This window comes from Sorghum bicolor, chromosome 2 (assembly GCF_000003195.3).
Source record: "Sorghum bicolor cultivar BTx623 chromosome 2, Sorghum_bicolor_NCBIv3, whole genome shotgun sequence".
NCBI classification, from domain to species: Eukaryota; Viridiplantae; Streptophyta; class Magnoliopsida; order Poales; family Poaceae; genus Sorghum; species Sorghum bicolor.
Genome location: NC_012871.2, coordinates 49,255,067 through 49,268,780, shown reverse-complemented (window position 1 = coordinate 49,268,780; position 13,714 = coordinate 49,255,067). Strand labels below are relative to the sequence as shown.

The following is a 13,714-nucleotide window of genomic DNA, read 5'->3' as shown; positions in this document are numbered from 1 at the left end:
ATCTTTAGACACATGCATGGAATATTAAATATAGATAAAAATAAAAACTAATTGCATAGTTTGGTCGAAATTTACGAGACGAATCTTTTGAGTCTAGTTAATCCATGGTTGCATAATAATTACCACAAACAAACGAAAGTGCTACAGTGTCGCGAATTTTTTTCGTTCACCAACTAAACACGCCTTATTATTGAAATAGTGAAAGCAAAGGAATAAAGACTAGAGCACTCCTGTCCCAGAATACAAACTAGTAGCTCACAAGCTACGACGATAAAAGCCAATAAATTGACTCGTACAAAGAGACTCGTACAAAGAAGCACGTTATCACGTGTACATAGCAATCCAGACAAACAAGTATCATGTCTTCTGAAGAAGTAACCATAAGTGATGTCGTCGCCAGACGCCAGGAGCGCTGGCCCAAGAGAGAGCAATGACCATGACGACGATATCAAAAATCCTTATTCTCGCACTTCGATAGTATAGTGAGTGCTCCCCTAAACTGTCTGATCGGTCTGTATCTTTGAGGATTAGAGAAACTCGCAGTGTATAGTTCTAGCCACGCCTTCACCCCTACACCTTTAAAAGTTAAAACACTCACTAGCCTCGCCACCTCATAGACATCCTTGCTCTCACCACATCCAGGACCTATATCGACCCTTGTTTACTCCCTCGCCACCTCAAAGTTTAATTAATATCATTTAAAAAAATAAGCACATATATAAGCAAGTGTCTAAAAATAACTCACATTACGATTCGGACACTTGTAGAATATACGATCCTTGTTTACTCCCTCTTTCGACACTTTGTACTCCATCACAATTTTCTGCCCACACTTGCCACAAGTAATGAGAGGGAGTTCCGGCCGGTATCGCTTTTGAACCCGTTGAGAGACCAAGACCCGGTCACGGTTGCCATCTACTATCCATACTCAATTTTTAAACAATTATAAATTCCACATTTACTAGTAAACATGTATGATTAAAGAAGAACCTAATAATATCCTTTATTTGTCTAGTTACTTCAACAAATCTTCTAAATTATACAATGGACATTATGTAGTAATAAAAATAAATCAAGTGATATTAATAAACCAATTAATTTGAACTATCCTACTTTCTAAGATCATAAAAAGATACTATAATTCATTCTTGCAAACTACATTAATACTAGGTCAACCATGAAATATGATATATATATATATAGGTCAACCATGAAATATGATATAATATGAGTAAAATACACTGGCGGTCCTTTAACTTGTCGCCCTGTGCCACTTTGGTTCATGAACTTGCAAACGCGAAAAAGTGTCCCCTGAACTTGTCGATCCGTGCCACTTTGATCCATGAACATGCAAATACGAGAATAACACCGGCTGCATGGCACTGTTCTGCCACGTGGCCACCTCTGGTAGGCCATGTATGGCACCGTTTATGGTGATGATGTCAGCACTTCTTTTTAAATTTACGAAATTGATATATTTTTATTCGTAGCGCTAAATATATCAAATAATGTATCAATTTTAAAACAAGCATTAATAATTTTTGGTTGTTTTAAAATTATCTCTTTTAATTAATAATGCAACTTTTATGATTTTTTGTAGGCCAAAATAAATATTGAAAAATTTTAAAAATTGATTTATAGATGTTTTATGATGATATCAACCTGTACAAAATGTTTAAATAAAACTATCTCAAACAACAAAACGGAGTACACCAATAGAAAGAGCTCGACGAGGCGATTAAAATTGATATATTATTTAATATATTTGGCGCTACGAATAAAAATATATCAATTTCGTAAATTTAAAAAGAAGTGCTGACATCATCACCATAAACGGTGCCATGCATGGCCTACCAGAGGCGGCCACGTGGCAGAACAGTGCTATGCAGCCGGTGTTATTCTCGTATTTACATGTTCATGGATCAAAGTGGCACGGATCGACAAGTTCAGGGGGCATTTTTTCGCGTTTGCAAGTTCATGGACCAAAGTGGCACAGGGCGACAAGTTAAAGGGCCGCTAGTGTATTTTACTATATATATATATATATATATATATATATATATATATATGGATACTAATTCATGTAAATGATTCAAAAAAACAAAGTGGATTTGAGCTAAAAATGATGGGAACATCACAAGCCAAAAACAACATGAAAAAGACAAGAAAGGCTAAAGTTAGTCACTTCCAAGCACGAAGAGACGATGACGGAGTCGAAGAAGATCAACGATGGGCGTCGGAGATGAAGAACAAATGAAGAACAAGCAAGAAGAAGCTCCAAGAACAATAATGATGCTCTCGGTTTCAAATGGGCAGAGAGAAGGAGGTAGCCGGCCTATAAACCGGACGTTTAGCACCGGTTCAGAACACAAACCGGTGCTAAAGGGGACTCTTTAGCACCGGTTTATGTTAAAAATCGGTGCTAAAGGCTCTGTCTCGGCCCGTGGCACTGGCCGGTGCTAAAAGGGACCCTTTAGCACCGGTTGGTAACACGAACCGGTGCTAAAGGGTCCCTGCCCCAACAGCACCTATCAGTAGCCATTGGGTAGAACCCTTTAGCACCGGTTCGTGTTACGAACCGGTGTTAAAGGGGCTTTTAACCCCGGGCCGCAAAAAGGCCGAGGTTTTTGATGATTTTGGGCATCGACCAATGCCTCATTCTATAGTAGTGATCGCTAGAGAAGGGGAAAACAATGAGAGGGAAAGAAATGTATTTAGGCTAGTTTTATTAGAGGTTTAACTTTGTGGATATTAAATAAGTTGATGTGGTATAGCATCGATGAAGAGAGATATGCTAAATGTTTCATGGAATGAAATGAGTTTCATGGGCATGTAACTTTTGTCTACACTATTTTTAACACACGAGAGTCATGAAACTACGGTGACATGAAATCTCTATTGATACTAGCCTTTTAGGAATGATTTTTTTATAAAACCCTAGAAATCACTGTAGGAAATGTGTTACGTGCACCATAGCTTCTTGAACTTTCCCCAGATAATCCTTGATCCACAAACTCTAAAAGTAAAGTCATGGCTCCTTCAACTTTTAAAAGTAAAAGACTAGATCTAGGGCTGCAGAATATAGAGATGACTAACCAAAGAGACCAGCATAGTGCTTTGTGTTTTTTTTCCACATATTCCAATGTTTATTAATATCAGATAGGAGGGATTCGATTATTCTTGCAAAATGTCTATAATACCTCATAATTTTATAAAGTAATAGTTTGTTAGAGCACAGTAAATAATGAGTAAAATATTTTAACGAATGATACACATCATTTAGTTATGTTACTAACACACCCTTTATCTCAGTTTTTGTTAGAGCCCTTGATAGAAAAAAATTGGATCATTGATTCACTCATCATAGTTCATGACATACTAAGAGAGTGTTTGGCGGGGCTCTTTTTGAGGGGCTCCTACAAAGGAGCTGAATTTTGGAGGAGTCACAACCAAAACGACTCAACTCCTCCGTTTTACGGTGAAAAACAATTTCTAAACAGTTTCTCCAAAGGAGGAAACTAGAGGCAAGGAGGAGCCTGACCAAACAAGACCTAAGCTCCTTAACCTCATATCTATTCAATCCGGAAACTAAATAAAAATTATGTCTATACCTTCCGATTAAGATATGATAGAACCTAGCAAGTAAGTTTTTACATTAAAAGTTATTTGCAATTTTGATATTAAGATGTCCAGCAGCAAATATACATTCTACTCAGAAAAAAATGTATATAGAAAAACCAAACGTCTTGTAATTTGAAATAGATGGAATAATATAGAACTATTGAAAAATACTTGACATACCCAACATTGTTTCAGTTAACACTTATCAAAGAATGTAGCGGCAATATCTTCCATATTTTTTAGAATCTGCAGTGCACATGAGATCCCAAGTTTGATGAATTGCCCAGCAGGAGATAGGGTGACATGTGAAAATGGTCGCAAATGGTGATTTTCAGAGTTTGAACGCTCCTTCCCCTGTGTGTGGGAATGTCATACCAGTAGGGCTGTACAGCGCATGTTTTAATAGCAGCACATGTTCTAACAGCCTGTTGTTTTGTCAATTTCTCCTTCGGAGAAATGCATGCGTGCACGCACATATGCGTACATACATGGATGCGTATGTTCCCACCAGATTTATGTTCCTACACGCGCATGCATACATGTTCTTTATTACTCACACGCGCAGCTAATCTGTCTACGGTCAACTACAGCTCACTCTGCCTCACTCAATTCGCTTGGTATAGACAACCTTCCCCAAGGGGAAGAATGCCCATCCCTGCCCTCGCTTCACTCAGACAATTGTTTAAGACGAGAGCGCTTGGGGCGGCGCTCCCTTCCATCAAATACATTTACTCGCAGCCTTGTATACAAGAACAAAATGGTAACAGTTTCAAAAACAAAATATCATATCATCGAACTAAGCAAAGCACACATCACATCTTTGGGAGGCCAGGCGTCGGTATATGGCTCGCATCCATATTCATACAGGCGACCCGTATCCTTTAGGGTCTCCTTGTACAAGTAGTCAACCATTGTTGGTAATTCATGCTGGATGAGGCTGCGATTTCTTGTCCATTTTCTCAACAGACAGGGCTTCTTACACACGTTAACTGCACTGCACCTAAAATACTAGCCCTCGTTGCCCGTATTGCAAAGACTGGCTCGTTAATCAGAGTAATTGGAGGCTGAAATCTGATGTTTCCCGTTAGGCCCTCTCGGTCTTGGAGATAGATGAAAGTATGGTCTCAGTTGAGCATAAGTTCCTGTAATAACATTCAACCACCTTCAGCAAAAAAAGCAAAAACCATTTCAAAGGAACAGCCATTGAAATTAGTTTATGTGTAGGGTCGACAGTTGACAAACCTTTAACAAATAAACATACAATTCAAACCCCTCTAACGGTGCTAACCTTCGTAAACCCACTATATTACTAAAGTTTACCATTAAAAAGTTGGCATAGACACATAGTCAATGTACATACAAATATAGTCGATGTAAGCAACTCCAGCCCAAGTCCCTAAATTAAGCCCTTAAACTTTTATTTATAGTCTATGATAAAAAAGTAGGGGCTCAAATTAAGACCGAACTCCAATAGAAAAAACAGACCAAGTCCTTATCTCACATGGGACCCACCTGTCATTGACAAATCCTACATCAACTCCATTTGTAATTCTTGTCTTGATTTATGGTTGGGGAGAGGAAAGTGGATGTGACCTACTGGATAGGGGAGTTTTAAATGTGAGGGGCTGAAACTATAATTTGGGAGGGCATGGAAAATGGGAGCCCAAGTAGGAGGTGGGTTGGAATTGATTTTTTTTGGATCAAGTCCCTAGATTTAGAATAGGGACTTGTTTAGGAGGTGGGTAGGAGTTGCTCAAAGTAAAAAAAAAATTCTAATACTCCCTGAAGTCACAAAGTGGCATCTTGGAGGTGTCTTAAACCAACAACTCTAATCTTTGATCACATATTACCTTGTTTTGAGTTCGGATATTTGAAAAATGATACCACTAGATTTTTCTTGAAACAGGGTTTCACAAATATATACTTTTTCCATATTTTATAAATAGTTTGTAACAAAAAGTAGTCAAATTCGTGCCTTGGAGACCATGTCAATATCCAAAGTCATTTGTGACTAGAGGGAGTAAAATCTAGCTAAAGTTTCAAAGCTACTGATGACATTTTCCTTTGTCTGCCATATAGATATTGAGTTTTGCAGGTCTCCAACTTTTGTTTTATGAGACATAATATTATTCTGGATATTTTGATATAAAGTTTGAAACAATTCGCACTGCGAATCTCCCTTCATGATGCCTAGGTCCTAAGCATTAAACATATGCACCATATAAGATGTTAATTGTACACAGCTACATAATTAGTGGCACTCAACATTGATTTTTTCTAATTTAAAGCTCTACAACAATTTGCAATAAACCGCTAGAACAGAATTTAAATAGTGCACTGAACTAACAGTTCAACTCATGATGGCCTGGGAGCATGGCAACCTTAAGGAAATGCTTGTCCAGCCGATACCATGATTATATCCAAGGCTTGCCATTGGAATAAAATAGAACATTAACTACTTGTAAGCGATGGAAGATTAAAGCATCTAATTGTGTGACAACCAGAACCTGGGCATTCTGTTTCCACATATGTACAAGCATAATTGGAACATGAACATATAAAAGAAGAACAGAGGGAACCTCTTCCAGGATGTTGCAGAAGCCACAATCAAGATAGGATTCAGCAACATAAGAATGTGATGCTGAGATTCAGTTAATATGTCCAGAACTGCATTTAAAGCACATGCTCTAAATCTAAAATGACAAACAAAGAAACAGAAAGTTATCTCGAGTGGATCAATGCTAGCAATTAAAATCCAAAAATTATACTGCAATAGTAGCATGTTGCAATAATGAGCGTTCAGGACTTCAGGGCATGGTAAAGATGTAAAGATCAAGGCTACTACAAGAATGAGCTTGGGCAAACACAAGCAGACTATGAAGTCTTCAGCCTCAACCATAACTAGCTTAAGATCAACTTAGTATGCTTGTGCTTGTGTACTTGAAATAAGTGTTATTGTTATCCGAGAAGATAGACCTAGTGGAACCCCTCCTGACAAGAGCTTGGCTGCATATCTTAGAACCCCAGTTTTTAGTTTCTTGTTATTGAACAATTGAACATTATAATAGAGAAACAATGTTTAGTGTTCAATCCTGCGAAATGTACTATGAAGTCAAACTACTGTACCAGCCTAGTAGCAAACTGCAATCCTTGCAAACAGTAAATTGGCAACAGTGAAACAACTAAAAGGTCGTCTATAGATATCTGAATGCCATTTTCTATTTATAACTCACACTGCCAGACTACATACAGGGAATAAAAGGAGCCTGGCTAATCAAGATCCAATGCGAAGTGCACTCTGTCTAATTATGACAAGATTCAAACTAAGTACATATCATACTCCCTCTGTCCCTAAAAAAGAGTCACTATGGGAATCGTGATGGTCAAACTTTCTCAACTTTGACTAGATTTGTAGAAAATGCATGTACTATTTATGTCTCCAAATAAGTTTAGAAAAGTCTTATGAATGTAAAAGATAGCTTTTTAGGTTTAGGACATTTCAATGTCAAAGATGGTACCCAAACGAGATTTTGGGTTGATGCTTGGCTGGGCAACAAACCACTTAAAGACAAGTTCCCTGCACTGTTTAATATTGTAAGAAGAAAACAAGACTCAATTGCGACAGTGCTGAGTTCTCCTAATCTAAATATCTCCTTTCGGAGGAATTTGATGGGAAGAAATTTAGAAAACTGGCAGCTAATTGTCGCTTCTTTACAACAGGTTAATTTAATGGAGGAACGAGATGTGTTTGTGTGGAATTTAAAGGATTCGGGAGCCTTTATAGTCAAGTCCATGTATGCTGCTTTAATTAACAATGGGGAGCGAGTTCCACAGGATATTTGGCGTACAAAGTTACCAATGAAGATAAAAGTCTTTATGTGGTACTTAAAGAGAGGAGTAACTTTAACTAAAGATAACTTAGCTAGGAGGAATTGGCATGGAGACAAGTCTTGTTGTCTCTGTCATCTCCCAGAAACAATTCAACATCTTTTTTTGGATTGCTTCTACGCCAAGTTCTTGTGGCGCTCTATTCATATTCTTTTTGGTATTGTACCACCCACTAGTGTCAGAGACTTGTTCGAGTCTTGGTCGAAATCAAGTAATAAAAAATATAATACATTGTTATTAACAGCAGCATCAGCTTTATTGTGGGCTATATGGCTAACACGGAATGCAATAGTTTTTGATAAATGCAAACCTAAATCTCTTTTGCAGGTACTCTTCAGAGGAACTCACTGGCTACGCCAATGGGCGAGCTTGCAGCGGCATGAAGATCTCAAAGATCATCTTATCTCCGCAGCAGTTCACCTCGAGACGTTGGCTCTAGCTTTTTATAGTTCCAACGGATGGCTCGCACAAAGACAGGACTATTTCCCTTTTCCAGTGGTCATATGAGGGGCTGTTATTTGTACAGCCGAACTTGTGTCAGTTGGTCGTTGTAATAATTGGTCTGATTCTATCTACGGATAGATGAAACCGGATATTTTATCCATTATCTAAAAAAATGAAAGGATATTCAACGATCTACCTAACGGTACTAATTATATTCCATAAATTTTAGTATTGGTCAATGTTAAAAGTTGTTGACATTTTGGGAAGCGAGAATGACTCTTTTTTTACGGACAGAGGGAGTAGTCCTGATGGGCATTGGACTCAAACTAACTATCCCCCCAAGTCCCCATGCGGAGTAGTTAATCCAAATAAACCTTCAATGGTAGGAAAGTAATACCTCATGAACATTCTCCCCAGCGAGTGGATACTGCACCATGATGCTGAAGAAACCTAACCTTTCCTTGCTGTTGTACACCAGAAGCATCAGCAGAGCATATATTTATTCCATTTTTGTAGCTGATCTTAACTTGCTACTCACCTTAGTCCCATAAACAAGACCTGATCCAGGGGAAGGATGAAAACATGCAGCATTGACTTCTTCTCCAGCACTAGGAAGAACTCTTACAAGCTCCATGTCTGAAACTCGATACACCTATGGTAGTGGAGAACAACAATGATACTAATACTTAGATTCTCAAACCACTAGGTGGTACTGGAATGTAAATTACAATGAATAAAGTGCATCTATTTTCAACCACTAGGTTGTACTGAAATGTAAATTACTAGGTTGTACTAATACTTAGATTCTCAAACCACTAGGTTGTACTGAAATGTAAATTACAATGAATAAAGTGCATCTATTTTCAAGTGTCGTAAATAGGTACTATGAGAGCAGTTTGGTCAGATATTCCATAACAGATTATTAATTCATATACTTATTAGTTAGTAATCAACATGCTTAACACAACTTGCTAGGAACAAAAAAAGCTTTGCTGCTGTTGTTGGTTAGTCCCGTTGTTCCAAATTATAGGTCACTTTAGCTTCGTCCTAAGTCAAGCTTCACTAACTTTGACCAAGTTTTTAGAAAAATCTATTTACATTTACAAGCTCAAATAAATGCAAAACTAATATGATGTTGCAGATGTTGGTGCATTTTTCTAAAAAAAATGTTCAAATTTAGACTTAGGACAAAGATAAAATGACATATAATTTGGAACAGCAGTAATAGTTAGTAAGCAACATATGGTTTAGAGGAAGTTAACCATATATACCTCCAAGACTGTGTACATAGGAACTCTGGTCTCCCCACTGATGAAAATGGTCCTCAACAGTGAACTATGTTGCCGACCATATGCCAATAGTATGTGTTCTGATGTGGGTGAAAACTGCAGTGTATGAAAAATATTACAACACAGGAAAAAAAACAATATTCACTCACGTACATCCAAATTAAATAATCAGAACTGCAGATTTGTATAACATATAAAATCTATACTGCATTGCTCCAACGCTAACGGTATCAGTTACAGATTGATTCACTGAGTCCACATAATTGATATATAATCACCCAACACGATTTAGTTGCTCTCAGAAAAGAAGAGATGAGAACTCAATATTTGTTGCTAAAAAAATACATGGCAAACTGGACAAATATGCAGTTTGCTGCCTATAAAAAACAAATGGTAGATAAGTAAAATAAACAACCTAAAAAATAAATGATAGCAAATTTAAACTGGACAAAAGTGCAGTTTGCCGGTGAGCTGCCTACATTGCCCTAGAAAGGAATCAATAGGAACACATTTGCCTTGCCTCTTCAAACAAGCACACCTCGTAAATAAAACAATAACACAACCCCGAAAAACAAAGGTTCAAGGAAAATAACCTGGATGGAAGTTAAGCAGTGAGCAGCCTTTATTGCTCTAGATGCAAGAACTGTTCCAAATCTATATGGGTGTAACAAAATATTTATTATTGGTCCATTTGCAATGAAAGCTAGATAAAGGTTATCTGATGGGGGAAAAAACAGCAAGCAAACTAACGTTGCGTCTTCAAGAGAATAAACCCGAAGCTCATATATAATTTGACGAGACGGAAGGGTGTGGCGAGTTGGTGATGTTCCAGCCCCAGCAGAATCATAATGTTCATGCAATTGAGTTCCATGGTCACCATCTCTCTGTGGCAGCACACATGCAACACAAGCAACAAAAAATCGCCCACAAGGGGAAAAATGGGTACCCATTTCGCTGCAGAAAATTTAACAGAAACTTCAAGTAAGTAAATAAGTCTCAAACTTCAGCTGCAATAGAAATCTAGCAAAGATGATATAAGTGCTACACAATATTACCAACACAGCCAAATGATACAAATTGTAGCTGTTACTGTTTTCTGGTGTAACCAAACATATAGAAGTTGATTGCCAACAACAGTATGTAGCAGTTCAGAATTAGCATGAAAAAAGAGTAAAGAATCAGCCTTTGTGTCTAGTGCATCAAATACGTTATACATTAAGAAGGGACATCAAAAGATCTAGTTAGTGGTGATGATGCACAAGAACATTTAGGGGGGAAAGAAGGAACATTTGGCACCTGCAAAGTACAGCATGAGGAATTGTCAACAGGCATGCCTCAGGCCCTAATGCGATAAATGGATTCTTCATGTTGTGACGCCATATTCTTAGCTTCACCGTACAAGGTAATTCGGTGCCACCACCAAGCAGAGATGTAGTTTGTTCTGCCCCAACACTTAATGAGATAGCAGGAGCTTCAGCTTCAGCAGTATGAGTACCCAGAAGGGAACTCCCAATACCAGGTACAGAGGTCGTCAGATGATGGCCTGAGGTATCATGTAGCCTTGACCCATCGAAACTGCTAGTAGTGACTGGAACTGATGATGAAGCACCAACCTGCTCAAAATTATGCATGTACGATAGTTCACTAATCAAGTTATCTACCCCAGAACCACCAAGGAGAGGTGTGTCTCTGAAGGAATAATTGCTCAGAAGTGCAGGGGTCATCGTTGAATCTTCAGAATCAAGGTTGTGAACCTGTAAATGGACCTACCCATGAGTTTCATCACAACCATTTAGACTATGAAAAGTGTGGATGTAGCGGACACAAAAATTGACCTCTGCTGTAAGTAGATATGGCGCGCCATGGGGGTGAAACTGCACAGCTCTCAGTGAACGACGGGTTTTTAGTATGATTGGAGGTTCCAAAGTTTCACGTCGGTTATTACAGTCCCATATAAACAACTGAAAAATGTGTTTATAGTTTGTACATTAGTATATATCATTTTAACAATTAATGGCGAAACAAGTAAATATAGATACTATAGTAAATTCAACACAGTTCTCACTTTGTGACCTGATGCAACTGCCAGAAGCTCCCCTGTTGCATGAAATGCAATTGATGCAATTGGCCTATCTGTGAAACAAATGTTAATAAAAATTAGAGCGTGTTACTTTAGAAATACCCATAAATAGGGAAAAAGTTACTATGGCAATTGGCTTGTCAAGAATGATTACAGAAGGCTAGTACTGCAGTGCAGCGAGATGTTTTAGCATCCCAGAGACGAACTTCACAATCCAAACTTCCACTAGCAAGAATATCTGAACGCTGAGGATGGAATCTAACCTGCAACAGAAAACCACTTTAATACATACATACTCAGAATGATATTGGTCTGTGACAAATGATACTTTTCAAATTGAGAAACAAATCTCTAGTTTCTCTTTATAATGCTTCCCTGAAGTAGTAAGTTTGTTGTGAAATGGAAAATATGCAGTGTATTTTTCAATCTCCAGCAAACGGTGCGTGTTTCAATTTCCAACAAGCAGTGTGTTTTTGGAGGAAGACGACGACCTCAAAGGCCCCTTGCACATTTTTTATATCTATTGGTCATTGTTTGTCAAGATGTATTGTTTCCCTTAACATATACATCAAATCTGAGACACTTACGCCTGTTTTAAAAATATAAATTTAGAAAATATGCAGCATAAAAACATAGAGGACAAACTAGTATTGTTTAAACTGTTTTTTTTACAACTGTAACTTAGTATTGTTTAAACTGTTGGTCACTAAAACACATTACAAACAAATTACTATTTGAGTATCTATTTAGAAGTGGTTTAAGCACATAAGGAAACAAAATACAATAAGAATTACATCACGTACCACCCATGGAGTGCGCTGATGTCCAAACAGTACATTCAAGCATTTCCCAGTTTGGCAATCAATTATTTTGACAGTATGGTCACCGCTGGGAATAAAGCGAAGTTAGTCTATATGTTCTTTGGTATTTATAGATCATACATTCAGCAAGTTAATTAACCTACTGTGTGGATGCAAGTACTCTCCCATCTGGACTAAATGCAGCTGCGATAGTTGCCTTCGAAGAAGGCAGAAGAGGGCAATATTTGGGAATCCACCAACGCAAGAACTCTGATTCAGCCCTGTGAAAAGAGGGTCAAAAAAGGATGACAAAATCGATTAGAAGTAAAGAAAACAGTTTAAGCCTTTATAAAAACAACTCATAAATATGCAACTTGTTTTGGTAAGAAAAAGGATCACTTACCAAGAAAGGAGATCATGCCGAGCATCAGTGCCCCAAAATTTTAATTCAACAGGACAAGCATCACGTCTTGGAGGTTTGGTCCAAAGATTTTTCGCTTGGTTTTTTGTTCGAGGTGAGAGCTCCCGCTGAGCTAATAGACCAAAAATGTTTCTGGTAATGAGATAGGGGAAATGAGTCGCACTAAGCAGATGATTGTTGGCATCAACAGTTAAAAGGAAATTGTTTGGTAACAAATATAGTTCATTGGTGCTTTTACAAACAGAACCTCACTCAATTTATCTCCACGGGAAAAATCATAGGGATCAAATCACAATTCGGGATTCTAATGTCCTTGGGGTAATGCAACAGAAGTTTCCATAGCTCAAAATACTAGAAAAAGAAATGATATGTTGTCATCAGTTTTACCTTTGCCTTGTTCTTGGTATCGATGCTTCATGTCTACTAACTGAGTCTGGAGCTGAAGGGTGCTGGTGCTTCCAGTCTTGTATCTGACATTCTGCCATCTCAGATATTTAACAAATCCCACCTAAATAATTTAACAGACCAAACAAGACACGATAAATGTGGTGTTCATTACACTTACCTTAATATAAATTGTAAACATTGAGAAATTTGCAGAATGATGGGTTTGGCACCAGAAAAAAAAAAAGAGGATACTAGCACAGATGTCCAAAGCCCTGGTTCCTCAGGGCATCATATGCTAAGATATTCTTAGCACAGCCAGTGGTGACAAAATACTGATTCCTGATTTAGAACAATTATCTCATATGCTTGAGTGTAATAAAGGCCGAGTTAGCAGTTAGCACAGCAGATTACATCATGCTGCATCAACAAATTGTACACTGGTGATGTAGTTTTGTAGTTTTCATCCATGTCCTGTGAATGATTTGTCTCCATGGTCATACACCTATGCCGCCATATAGATTGATGCACCCTCTTCCACATACAAGATCAAATTCAAGGTTCCTTTGTGATCGTTAGGTAGCCAATATGTCATACAACATACTCCCTCTGTATAGTATTTAGAAATCGTTTTTAAGACAGCGACATGGTCTCCAAAATACAACTTTGAACTCTTATTTTTATAAAAATATTTAGGAAAAAATGATATACATATACTTTTATGAAAGTATTTTTAAAGACAAATCTATTCATATAACAATTAGTGAGTGGGTGAATGCGGTCCCTG

General features: G+C 37.7%; 1 protein-coding gene across 4 annotated transcripts; it reads right to left on the bottom strand.

The window, feature by feature from the left end:
• On the bottom strand, positions 4,300 to 13,077 carry LOC8064654. 4 transcript variants are annotated; one of them, XM_021453279.1, is made up of 15 exons: positions 12,931 to 13,077; positions 12,526 to 12,675; positions 12,287 to 12,403; positions 12,126 to 12,210; positions 11,477 to 11,585; positions 11,308 to 11,375; positions 11,078 to 11,203; positions 10,539 to 10,996; positions 9,993 to 10,196; positions 9,836 to 9,896; positions 9,225 to 9,338; positions 8,492 to 8,605; positions 8,351 to 8,417; positions 6,201 to 6,314; positions 4,300 to 4,783 (listed from the first exon to the last, which is right to left on the bottom strand). In XM_021453279.1, exons 1-13 carry the CDS (start codon positions 13,026 to 13,028, stop codon positions 8,352 to 8,354), a joined length of 1,770 nt encoding a protein of 589 aa, XP_021308954.1. In that variant the 5' UTR covers positions 13,029 to 13,077; the 3' UTR covers positions 4,300 to 4,783; positions 6,201 to 6,314; position 8,351. The 4 variants fall into 4 exon arrangements, with proteins under 4 accessions (XP_021308954.1, XP_021308953.1, XP_021308956.1 ...); XM_021453278.1 differs by having other exon boundaries at positions 4,300 to 4,763; XM_021453281.1 differs by having other exon boundaries at positions 4,300 to 4,763; positions 12,526 to 12,655; positions 12,931 to 13,072.

Bases quoted from the DNA above. Each gene is read 5' to 3' on its own strand.
- LOC8064654 (XM_021453279.1), bottom strand. From the start codon at position 13,028: ATGGCAGAATGTCAGATACAAGACTGGAAGCACCAGCACCCTTCAGCT. The intron at 12,676-12,930 runs GTAAAACTGATG...TCTCATTACCAG, and splicing joins ATACCAAGAACAAGGCAAAG to AAACATTTTTGGTCTATTAG. The intron at 11,586-12,125 runs GTACGTGATGTA...TTTCTGTTGCAG, and splicing joins ATCAGCGCACTCCATGGGTG to GTTAGATTCCATCCTCAGCG.